This window comes from Eretmochelys imbricata, chromosome 3 (genome assembly GCF_965152235.1).
Source record: "Eretmochelys imbricata isolate rEreImb1 chromosome 3, rEreImb1.hap1, whole genome shotgun sequence".
NCBI lineage: Eukaryota > Metazoa > Chordata > Testudines > Cheloniidae > Eretmochelys > Eretmochelys imbricata.
In genome coordinates, this window is record NC_135574.1 from 150,750,400 (window position 1) to 150,763,801 (window position 13,402).

General features: G+C 43.5%; 1 protein-coding gene across 1 annotated transcript in view; it reads left to right on the forward strand.

The window, feature by feature from the left end:
- The window catches only part of DNAH8 (dynein axonemal heavy chain 8), a 591,778-nt gene that overhangs the window by 385,217 nt on the left and 193,159 nt on the right, over positions 1–13,402 (forward strand). The window contains exon 49 of the mRNA XM_077812184.1: positions 8,555–8,801. Coding sequence (XP_077668310.1) covers positions 8,555–8,801 — 247 coding nt within the window. The remainder of the gene's footprint in view (positions 1–8,554; positions 8,802–13,402) is intronic.

Here is a 13,402-nt window from a genome sequence, read left to right on the forward strand (position 1 = left end):
TCTCTGGACATGGCGGACACAGCAGCCCACACTTCTGCAACTGAGGTGGTTATGCACAGATCTTCCTGGCTGTCTGCATCCAGTGTCCCCAAAGACCTGCTGAGCAAAGTGGAGGACCTCCCCTTTGATAAATATAAGCTTTTTTTCCAAAAAAATGGATGAATTCCTTCACACTATGAAAGACTCTAGAGCAACCCTGCGCACCCTGGGCATCTACCTATCACTTCCCAGGAGACAATGGTATCAACCTTATCAGAGTTCACGCACACAACATCACCAGCCCCAGCCCAGACCATACGATATAGCCAGGAATTGCGCTAGACCTCCTTGGTGCAGACAAAACCAGGTCCAACCAGCTACCTCCCACCCATCGGGAAACAAACAACAATTATGAAGTGTTGGTTGAGGGTCTGCGCAACCACCCCTTGACTCCACCACCTATTTGCCCATTTGGCCACTGCCTCCAGGTTTTCCGCCATGCCTGGCAGCAGACCACACAGGACCATTGGGTCCTGGAAATAGTTCAGTCCAGTTATTCCATCCCTTTTATATCCTACCCTCCTACCCTTCCCCCTTCCCTGTCCCTCTTCAGGGACCCCTCTCATGAGCACCTACTTCGCGCAGAAGTGGTTCATTTTCTATAGCTAGGTGCAGTGGAACCTGTGCTGACACAACATCGAGGAAAAGTGTTCTACTCCCACTACTTTCTGACCCAAAAGAAGAGTGGGGGATGGAGACTGAACATATTCATACATGTACAGAAATTCAAGATGGTCACAACTGGGCACAATAATACCCACGCTGGAACAAGGGGATTGGTTCACAGCCCTCAACCTACAGGACGCCTATTTTCACATATCCATTCATCCAGCACACAGACACTTCCTGCGATTCACACTCGGACACAACCATTTTCAAAACAGGGTACTCCCTTTCGGACTCTCCACAGCACCGAGAGTATTCTCCAAGACCCTAGCTGTAGTTGTGGCCCACCTCCACAGACACGGAACCATGCTTTTCCCCTACCTAGACGATAGCCTCATCAAAGGCAGCTCATACGATGAGACATTACGAGCTACCTCTTTCGCCATCTCCCTCTTCCACAGCTTAGGTCTGCAAATAAACTTTAAAAAATCCACCCTGACACCCACAGAGCAGATCGATTTCATCGGAGCTCACCTGGACTCAATTCGAACCAGAGCCTCACTCCCACACAACAGATTCCTTGCTATTACACATCTCATACTCACACTGTCCGTTCGTCCCAGGATACAGGCAAGAATTTGCCTACAGCTTCTTGGCCACATGGCAGCCACCACCTTCGTGGTCAAGTACACCAGGCTGCACATGAGATGTCTTCAGGGTTGGCTCAACTCCAACTTCAAACCCAGCAGACACAGCTTCTGCATGATGCTAACTCCTCCAACGAATGTACTAGCTTCCCTACGATGGTGGACAAGACCAGAGAACCTCTGCATGGGCATTCCCTTCCAGCAGCACTCCCCAGCACTCATGCTCACCACGGATGCTTCCCTGATCGGATGGGGAGTGCACCTGGGGGGACACACGGCACAGGGCCTCTGGTCCCTGTCAGACACATCTGCACATAAATCTCCTTGAGCTCAGAGCAGTCAGACACACCTGCCTTCACTTTCTCTCCCCCATAAAGAACAAATCTATCTGGGTCCTTACGGACAATATAGTATGTATGTTTTACATCAACAGACTGGGGAGCACGATCGAACTCCCTGTGCATGGAGGCCATCCGGTTATGGAATTGGTGCATTCAACACCACATAGAAATTACCACTTCATACATACCCTGATGTCACAAAACAACTGCCAACACACTCAGCAGATACTTCTCTGAGGAACACAAATGGGAATTACATCCCACGATACTATGACAGCTCTTCTCCCACTGGGGCACCCCATCGATAGACCTCTTTGCCACAACCCAGAATCGCAAATGCCACCTATTTTGCTCCAGAGCGGGACTCGGGACTGCATCCCTAGGAGACCTGTTTCTCATCCCGTGGAACAACTCCTTCATGTATACCTTTCCATCGATTCCTCTGATACACAGGGTTCTATGCAAGATCAGAGATGACAAGGCCTAGGTCATACTTATTGCCCCAGCTTGGCCAAGACAGACATGGTATCCTTACATGCTACGCATGTCCATCCATCCTCCATGGTCTCTCCCCAACAGACCAGATCTGCTTTCTCAGGACAACGGCTGGCTTCTTCATCCGCAGCTCCAGAAACTCCACCTGGCAGCGTGGTTCCTTCATGGTTCCAAATAGACTGTTCTGAGCAAGTCCGGAATGTCCTCCTGCACAGTAGAAGAGACTCCACTCATAAAACTTACTTGAAAAAGTGGAAATGCTTCTCCATGTGGTGCTCCCATAAACGCTTGACGCCCCACATCGTGACCCTCCCTAAATCCTAGACTACCTTTTGAAACTAAAACAGGACAGGCTCTCGCTCAGCTCCATCAGAGTACATCTCGTGGCCCTCACCACCTTCCATGATTTGCTGGATGGATAGTCACTCTTTGCCCACCCCACAATAAAACGCTTTCTCACGGGCCTGCAAAATCTCTACCCTGAGATTCATCCATCGGCAGCCGCCTGGAATCTCAGCCTAGTTCTTCACGGTCTTATGAAACCTCCCTTCGAGTCCTTAGCTACCTCATCCCTTCTCCACATGTCTTTGAAGGTAGCTTTCTTGGTTGCCATAACATCAGCAAGGAGAGTAGGGGAAATAAGCACCCTGATGGCCTACCCTCCCTACGCAACCTTCTCTAAAGATAAAGTTACCTTGCGACCCCACCCTAAATTTCTCCCTAAGGCGGTGTCCACCTTCCACCTTAACCAACCGATATACTTACCTGCATTCTAGCCCAAACCTCATAAGACTCTGCACAAAGCTTCTCTACATACCCTCGATGTCATACGGGCAATAGCCTTTTATCTAGACAGGACTAAACCGTTTCGTAAATCCCCTTGGCTATTTGTCTCCACTACTGAGAGATCGAAGAGTGCGGCTATCTCTAAGCAACAACTTTCCAAGTGGATCTCTGACTGCATCAGATTCAGTTACCGAACTCAGAATGCCCAACCATGTGAGGGCATCAGAACTCATTCTACTCGGGCGATGTCAACATCCGTTGCCTTCCTCCAGGACGTACCTATTACTGATATCTGCAAGGTGGCCACATGGACATCTGACCACACATTTGCCAAACATTATGCTATCACACAGGATACCATGGCAGGCACCATCGTAGGCCACACAGTACTGTCTACAAGGTCACTGCCACAACTCCAAAGTCCCACCAGCCATAGTGGGTACTGCTTCACGTTCACCTGGAGTGGAGCACCCACAGGGACACCACTTGAAGAAGAAGACAAGGTTACTCATCTTGCAGTAACTGAGGTTCTTCAAGATGTGTGTCCCTGTGGGTGCTCCACTCCCCACCCTCTTCCCCTCTTCTTTGGAGTACTATTCTGACATCTCCACAGTAGAGAAGGAATCGAGGGGGCTGTGGGACTCTAAAGAGACCGCGAGACAGCAGCTAAGCACATGTGTCCTGACCAGGCACCGCTACCGAAGATCTCCTATCAACAGCGCCGGGACGCACCGTCACCTGGAGTGGAGCACCCACAGGGACACACATCTCGAAGAACCTCAGTTACTGTAAGGTGAGTAACCTTCTCTTCTCTCTCCTTATATCTTCCCAAACTCGCTGATTTGTCCCCAGACTCATGACCTCATGCTATTCTTCCCTTCCTGTAGACTTCCCATTCCCGTGTTGATTTGTATGTAAATGAAGCTTCCATTGTTTTTGATCACACCTTGCTTAATTTAAGTGGAGACAGACAGATAGATAGCTGCCTTCCCTCCTGTCTGGGAGGAAACCTGTTTCTCCCTTTGTTTGATCACAGACTTTATTCCTCACATATGATTAATACATCTTTACAATAATATTAATCGCAAATGTGTCATTAGATTTCACAAAAACCTTACTTGATACATTTTTATAATACAGTAATATTGTATATGATCAGTGGATTCAATTGCTTATAATTTGAGGTTCAGATCCCCGCAAAAGGCTAATCTCCCTCACTTGCTAGATTGAGGGCTCTGTTTATCATTTCTGTAAATGTGCCTTCTTTTTCTCTGCCTGACAGCAAGCTGGTCAGCCAAGCAAATACACATTCCATTTTCTAGGGCAGACTGGATTTATGTATTGCTTGCTGAACATAATTCTAATGCACATCCATAACTCTTTGTACACACCTCCAACATACATCATGCAAGAATAGTAACAATCAGTGAGTTATTAGTTTTACAATGATATATTACATGCCACCTTTTGGGAATATATCATGACAAGCGTGTTAGGTATAGTGAGTATATCAGTACTGGCACAAGTTGCTGACATAGAGTAGTGTCACAAGAGGCTCTCTCCTGTTTGGGGAAAAGTTGTGTAAGATGATGGCAGACAGTGCCAAACTGAAGCAGTGCCTCCACACCCCATGTAGCATATCAAGGAGAGTCTACAAGCTCACTAACACAGAGAAATATTCCTTTTGTCCATCCTCTTCACAAAAGTATCAGAGGAAAGACAGCAGGCTCTAATTTCACTGGGGAAAACCCTGGAATCGCGGATCAGAAAGCAAAGCCAGAAGTGGTACCACCACTGCCTAGGGTTTATTATGAAAAAGAGTGAATGTGCTTCTGCCCAGATCTGAATCTAGGAGATAGAATTTGCAGCTTCTCAGGAGAATGGTCTGTATTGACCACACACAAATGGCTGAGAGAGATAATGAGCTGCCAAAGGACAGATTCCAGAAAATCTAGAATCTGATATCTATGTTGGTAAGGAACACAAGGTCATCCATAGCTTAGTGTCTCCAACTACTAGGCCTTCTGGTTTTGTGCATAGGATTCACCCCGTGAGCAAGGTCCCATATCCGGTGTCTCCAGGCTTTTATCCTAAAAGTAAGGATCCAGTCATTGAAACGTATGCAGTATCAGGTGCTGGTCCCAAGCATGGTACTGAACTCCCTCAACTAGTGGTGAATCCCAGAGAATGCCTGCAAGGGTCTCCCCCTGTGCCTTTGACAACCACAGGTACTCAAAACAGGTGCTAGGCTAGTGGGGAAAGGAGCACACCTGAGACACAGAATAGCACAAGGCAATTGAAGCTCCATTGAAAGGAATCAGACCATCAAACTCTAAGAGCACAGAGCTGTCAGGCTAGCCATATGAAGGTTCCAGAGCTACCATAAAGGCCCAGGACATTTTGACCCAGTCGGACAACTCTACCACTGTGGTATACCTCATCAATCAAGGGGGAACTCAGAGCTCTACTTTGGGTGTAGAAGCAATTGAGATAAGATGGACTGTGCAGAGAAGAATCCCTCTTCCATAAGGCAATACACATCAAAGGAGAACTGAACCAGAAGTCAGACTGGCTCAGCAAACATGCTGTCAACAATTCAGAATGGTGTCTGAATCAGGAATTCTTCAATCTGATCTCACAGAATTATGGCCTTCTAGTGGTCAACCTGTTTGCCAGTCACAAGAACAGAAAGCTGCCAAAGCATTTCACTGGACAAGCAGATCCCAGATCACTGGGGACAGAGGGTCTCTCTAACAGGGCTTGCTTTATACATTTCCACTTCTTATGTTTCTAGAGAAGGTGATTCAGGAAATAAGATGAGAAGAAGGTAAGGGTTTGTCTCCACACTGGCTGAGGAGATCATGTTACTCAGATCTGGTAGACCTGGCAATGGAATCCCCACTGTATCAGTCAGTGAGACTGGACATCCATTACCAAGGTACTATCTTCCATCCAAACTCAAACCATCTCCAACTAACAGCATGGCTATTGAGAGGTAAGTGTTGATAGCCAAAATAATTGGGACTGTACTGTCTTCCAGATTATTTTTGATGCTAAAGGCGTACTCCTATATCCGGTCTAGGTTTAGCTCAGGGTGTCAAGAAAACAACAAAAAATCTGGTATTCCAGCTATTCTGGATTATCTTTATGATGGTGTGAACAAGGAGCTCCAGCCCAGCACCTTTGACTGGTGTTGGCCACAAGTAGTATCTTTATATGCAGGGTCCTCTGGTTCCTTGGCAGAGGATCGTCAAATCTCAAGATTTCTCAACTCAATAAGACTGGCTATACCTGCAGTCAGACCAGTCTTTTCTAAATGGAATCTACAACTGTTTATTGGTTGCTATCATGCCTCCTAGATGAGTTTAGGAGTCGGCAGCTTTATCCATGCAGGAATCTCATTATGTGTACTATGACAAGGGGGTAAAGACTTCCTTGCCAAAAGTGAATGCATCTTTCCATGCCTCTCAGGAGGTCAGGATGATCTTCTCTTATTTTGTCTAAAGCCACAGCATTGTACAGAAAAGCTATGGCATAATCTGGTGTTCTTAGACCACTAAAGATCTATCTTAAGCACATCATCTTGACAAGAAGATTGGGCTTCTTCTTTGCCTTCTTTTATCCAATGTGCCAAGTGCTCTGGACATCCAAACTATTTCTTTCCTTCCCAATTCACATAATTCACTGCTCACTGCTTTTTATTTGTCACAGATTGTGGGGGATACTATGTGCTAGAGTGGAAATTTTCTTACCCAATAATTTCCTCTCTAGTGGTAACATCCCCCATGATTAAGTAATTGATTCTTTTTTTGGAGTATGAGTTATGTATATAGGTAAAAGTTAGTTCAATTTTACGGTTAATAATGTTCTTAACTGACAGCTATATGAGTATCTCTACAGCTTGGGAATAACTCTCCAAGAGGCCTTGGGAGCAAAATTGTACCACTGCCAAATTCCACAGGGAAAAGGGATAGCCTATTCATAATGAATTGTGGGAGATGCTGCCACTAGAAAGTAAATTATAGAATAAGTAATTTTCCCTTTCTCGGCTCCTATGGGTAGCTATGACTGAGACTACCTCACAGAGAAAGTCTCCTTCTTGAGATTTTTAGGTAGCCTCTTAAGGAAACAGGCAAAAGGACTTGAGTCCCAGGCAGTTTATGGTGTCTCAGATTCAGTATTTACAATGTGACTATGGCTATGATAAAATACCTTTACTGGCTGTTTAGTTTGACCTTTGGCTCTGAAGTTCAGGCCAGGATTTTGGCTAGGTCTTTAAAAGAGTCTTATTTTAGTACCAAGATGGATGACACATTGTCCTGTCTTAAAAAGATTAGGGCTAAAACTAAATCTCAAGCAATGAATGTTACCCCACACAGAATATCAAAAGGTAAACAAGTATTCAGTTAATATTGATGATATAAGGGCTAGTATTACCATCACATGGTATATCCAAATCTTGGGGGGGAGCGGGAGGCGTTTTGGTTAAATCCACCTGTTTTTGCCATTGAAATCTCCCTGTGATAACAGAAATTCCTGTGATCACCAGGATACAAAACTGGAGGTATTCTTTGTTTATGTGTACTTTACACATTTACATTATTTAGAACTGCAATGGTTAACTATTCTCTTGCTATACCTTGTTTGTATTCACATTCATTTTTCTCTGTGAATAGCATTAAATTTCTTTTAAAAATATGTTATAGTAAAGTTATTTTTGAGCTGCTCTGAAGATGTCAGACAGGACTCCCCTCAAGAAACTATGTTTCACAATAAACACATTTGGCTTTCATCAGTTTAGGAGCTACAGGTTAGTCAGTAGCATTACACAAAGAGTAGCAATTACAAATGTATTTGACAGGTTTCAGAGTGGTAGCCGTGTTAGTCTGTGTCAGCAAAAAGAGCAAGGAGTACTTGTGGCACATTTATTTGGGCATAAACTTTCGTGTGCTAAAACCCACTTCATCAGATGCATGCAGTGGAAAATATAGTAGGAAGATATATATACAGAGAACATGAAAAAATGCAGGTTGCCATACCAACTCTAATGAGACTAATCAATTAAGGCAGGCTATTATCAGTAGGAGAAAAAAAAACTTTTGTAGTGATAATCAGGATGGCCCATTTCAAACAATTGACAAGAAGGTATGAGTAACAGTAGGGGAAAAATTAGCATGGGGAAATAGTAGTTTCCCCATGTGTAATGACTCATCCACTCCCAGTCTTTATTCAAGCCTAATTTAATGGTGTCTAGTTTGCAAATTAATTCCAGTTCTGCAGTTTCTCGTTGGAGTCTGTTTTTGAAGTTTTTTTTGTTGAAAAACAGCAACTTTTAGGTCTGTAATTCAGTGTCCAGGGAAGTTGAAGTGTTCTCCGACTGGTTTTTGAATGTTATAATTCTTGACGTCTGATTTGTGTACATTTATTCTTTTGCATAGTGACTGTCCGGTTTGGCCAATGTACATGGCAGAAGGGCATTGCTGGCACATGATGGCATATATCACATTGGTAGATGTGCAGGTGAACAAGCCTCTGATGGTGTGGCTGATGTGATTAGGTCCTATGATAGTATCCCTTGAATAGATAAGCCTTTTAAAATAAGCATGAATTTTTCAAAATTATTCACTTTTTTCTTATTAGTTATATGAAACTTATAAAGTACGCCATGGGCTGATGATACTTGGACCCAGTGGATCTGGAAAAACAACAGTTATAACTATGCTGATGAAGGCAATGACAGAGTGTGGGCGTCCTCATAGAGAAATGCGTATGAACCCAAAAGCTATTACTGCTCCTCAAATGTTTGGCAAACTCGATACTGCAACTAATGACTGGACAGATGGAATCTTTTCTACGCTGTGGAGGAAAACACTAAAAGCTAAAAAGGGTATGCAAATATATTGTATGTGATATGATCAAAATATCTCATCCATGCTGTGCTGAAAAAGTATCTAATATTTGCAAATGTGGTAACATACTCTCTCTTGAATGAAGAAATATAGTTATGACGAGGGATTTGAGTTCAGGTCTGTTATTAATAAGAGGTCAAATAATCAGGCTGAATCAATCTTTGATTAATAATCTTTGATAAATATTAATACAGCACAACACAGAAAGGAAGGCTATAGTTACCAAACCTATCTGGAGACTGGAAAAGTGACTGCAGCTCTGTTCATTCCCAACTCACTCCCAGGAACTCTGTTTTTTATATATTGCATATTCCTATTTATCCGAAACCCTATTATCCGAACCTCTGCATTATCCAAATCCCTTCCTTGTCTCCCAGCATGAGATCCATGAGATCCATGCTGCAGAGGACATGTGGAGGTTGGGATAATAGAGCAGGGGCCTCCAGCTGGCAGTGCGAAGAGGCAGGGGATGAAACCACCGGCTGCAAGAGAGGCCACTCTGTTGCTGAATAGCTCTTGCAGCTGCACAGGGAACCCTTTGCAGCCCTGTTGACATAGGAATGAGTGAATAGGGTCATGACAATGGAGCTACAGAGGGCTTCAGAGGCCCAGTCACTTCAACTTTCCAGTTCAGCACTGTTAATATGAATTATGCTTTGCTTTTGTAAAATTATAATCAAGATTTGTACGGATTAGTTTTAGTGGCTTTAAAATAACGTATTTTCTATTTTAATGTTAATTACTTTGATAGAATATATGGTTGCAAAATTTCTATTCCTAATAATATGTTTTTTGATCTCTAATTGAAACTATGAAATATTTTTGATGGAGGAAGGGAATCTTAGTTTCTGCAACTTTTGTTTTAAAATTTGGAATTAACGGTGTCTGAGAAAAACACAGTTCTCACTCTTAGGTTGGGTGCAGCAAGTCAGATACACTTTATTATCTCAAGCAATTGCACAGAGGGAGAGAGTGCACAGGGTTTCCCCCACCTAGACAGGTCTCTCTAAAGATAAACAATTAGAGCAAGTATTTATACCTTTATTACAGACAATAATAAGCAACAGCTACATATTGTTTATACATATTCCTTCATGACATCTTATTTTTCTCATATAGTCTACATTCTGTTCTTATCTAATACGAGGTCACAACAGCCTCTTTCACAGTTCTTTTCCAGTTGCTTCACACTATCCGCGCTTCTACACATCTTGCATTATTAAAGCTAGAGTTAGCCTGACTCCTGTTCTTTCCAGAGGCCTGCATCCAAATTCGCTTTATCTACTTCCACAATGGTAATATCATAAACAGAATTACAGGCCAACATTTTCAAGCTTGGGTGCCTAAAATTAGGCACCTACATCCATATATATTCACCTAAATAAAAGTGGTCCGATTTTTTTAGAGTTGCTGTTCACCCACAGCTCTTGTTGACTGAAGTGGAAGCGGTGAGTAATCCGCACCTTTTATTAGGCCACTTTTATTTAGCTGCTTAAATGTAGATAGTTTCCCCATTTTAGGCACCCAAGTTTGAAAATTTTGGCCTTTAGAACTATATAGGATATTATATGAAGGCAGATACTTGGTTTCGAGAGAAAAGTGTTTAAATTGCTGTTGATTTACAGTAGCGGTGCTTCTCAGCCAAGTTCAGGGAGTTCAGTGCCATCCAGTCTGCTACAATGGAACTGTGGAGGCAATGCCAGAAGAGAACAAGGTTTCTTACTTACAGTAACTCTTGTTTGCTGATCGTATTCCTCTGGTGAGCCACACTGACCCTTGCTTTTCCTTCCCTTTAACTTCGGAGCCCAACTCCATTGGGCTTCAAGAGGCAGAGAGGAACAGTTTAAAAAGTCTGGGTTATTTATAATTGCCTTTGTGATGTGGGGTTAGAAGACATGCATCTATCCCCCAACGGCCAGCTACTGCTTCAAAATTGGTTCCCTGGATAGGTATTCAATTCCTACAGCGGGGCTTTGTCGAGTCAATGCTATTGGAAGACAAGAGTTCTCCTTTTACTGATTTTCCATATGCATATTCCACTTACGGTGTGCATGCATCTCATACATCTGACATTGGAGTCTTTATGGCCGTAAGTGCTCCTTGTGGCTGAACATCCACTCCAAGTTTCTTGATGCTCCACACTGAGAACATGAAAGGTCAGAGCAGGCCAACCATTATTCAGTTACTCTTACCACCTCCTGGCTTCGAGACAGCTGCTCAGTCTGTTACAAGAAAAGGAGTACTTGTGGCACCTTAGAGACTAACAAATTTATTAGAGCATAAACTTTCGTGAGCTACAGCTCACTTCATCAGTATGCATCCGATGAAGTGAGCTGTAGCTCATGAAAGCTTATGCTCTAATAAATTTGTTAGTCTCTAAGGTGCCACAAGTACTCCTTTTCTTTTTACGGATACAGACTAACATGGCTGCTACTCTTAAACCTGTCAGTCTGTTACTTCAGTGAACTCCTATCCCCTTTTCTCTGTCTTTGTATATACATTTTATAATCAGTAGTAGTTAGCTTGTTGCCCATTTGGTATGTTATTTGTATTTAGCTTGGGTTATTTTTTAAGGAAATTATCTTTACTCTTGATACTGAGATGGCCTCTTTTAAGTCTCTCAGTTTTAAGTAATGCTCATGAATGATGAACATTGAGAAGCTGGATATGAGTCAACAGTGTGCCCTTGTTGCCAAGAAGGCCAATGGCATTTTGGGATGTATAAGTAGGGACATAGTCAGCAGATCGAGGGATGTGATCGTTCCCCTCTATTCGACATTGGTGAGGCCTCATCTGGAGTACTGTGTCCAGTTTTGGGCCCCACACTACAAGAAGGATGTGGATAAATTGGAGAGAGTCCAGCGAAGGGCAAAAAAATAATTAGGGGTCTGGAACACATGACTTATGAGGAGAGGCTGAGGGAACTGGGATTGTTTAGTCTGCAGAAGAGAAGAATGAGGGGGGATTTGATAGCTGCTTTCAACTACCTGAGAGGTGGTTCCAAAGAGGATGGTTCTAGATGATTCTCAGTGGTAGAAGATGACAGGACAAGGAGTAATGGTCTCAATTGCAGTGGGGGAGGTTTAGGTTGGATATTAGGAAAAACTTTTTCATTAGGAGGGTGGTGAAACACTGGAATGTGTTATCTAGGGAGGTGGTAGAATCTCCTTCCTTAGAAGTTTTTAAGGTCAGGCTTGACAAAGCCCTGGCTGGGATGATTTAATTGGGGATTGGTCCTGCTTTGAGCAGGGGGTTGGACTAGATGACCTCCTGAAGTCCCTTCCAACCCTGATATTCTATGATTCTATGATTCTAAAGTGCTTATTTTGTTTGGGAGAATTGCACATCCCTGGCAACTGTACAATTTGTAGGTCCTTTACTGATAGGAGGGAGGCTCACCTACAAATATTTTTAATGGGCAGATCCATGAAACCATCTTCAGAGCTGGGGTCCTTTGACCCTTCTATTTATGACCTGGTAAGTTATAGGAGTGCTCCAGGGAATAAGAGGTCTACAACATCTGAAATCCCATCAGCTGCTTCTTTAGCCCAGAATCTGAGAAAGACTGATAGTGTTCCTGCTGTGAAGAAGGGGCATGGTCAGGAAAATATGAGAGGCAGCTCTCCAATCAGTTTCTCCTCAGAAAAGAAAGTGGCTTCAAATGCACTGTTCCACTCAAGAGAGATTTTGCTGCCCCATGTGGCCTCAGCTCTGAAATACCAAGCGAAAACAGTGTCTAGTACAGTGTCATCTCATGTTTCCTTCTCACCGAGCTTGTTACCAACTACTGTAACTCCAACTCTGGTGCTATCTACTTCTGCTGCTCCAGTACTGCAGCCTTCATCACTTGCTCCAGTACCACTGTTTCTCCTAATTAATGTGCTTTACATTAATAACAATATACCTGGCACTGGAGGATCTACCCATTTTGCAGGAACAGGCTTCTCAGTCTGAGATCCTACTATGGAGTTGCCAATCTTTCTGCTGACTTATTGGGACCTACCATAATGATGTTGTCTTCCTTGGATGAGGCTGTGCTTTCTCCCATTATGCTACAGATAGATGATTTCAAGAGTTTTCAAGACTAGTTAAAATCCATTTGGAAGAGGTTCAGGAGCCTACTCATAACTCATTGATGTTATCCAATCCTTGTCTGCTGTTTCCAATTAATAAGTTGTAACAGGGAGCCATCTCTGATTAGTATGCTGCCCTCCTTTCCAGGGCTTGTCCTGTTGGCTGGGAGAGAGGAGAGACTTGCTGCACCCTGTAAAACAAGAATCCTGGTCCCAGGACCTAAAAGGAGCGGAAGCACAGGATTTTTCCCATACACTAATTGTTCCTCCAGGACCACTTCCTCTCTCCCAGGATCTGATTCTGCCATTTCATAGGCCCTCATATACATCCATATTCCTGTCATACAATGGAACAGGGGTTCTCTGAGGGTTCTACTACCCTCAAAGGGGATGGACCATCTCTGTTTCATGAGGCCATTATAGACCCTGCAAAAATTCTTTGGCAGATTCCCACTTCAGCAGCTTCAGTGTCCTGAAAATCAGACACATATCACATTCCCTCTAAG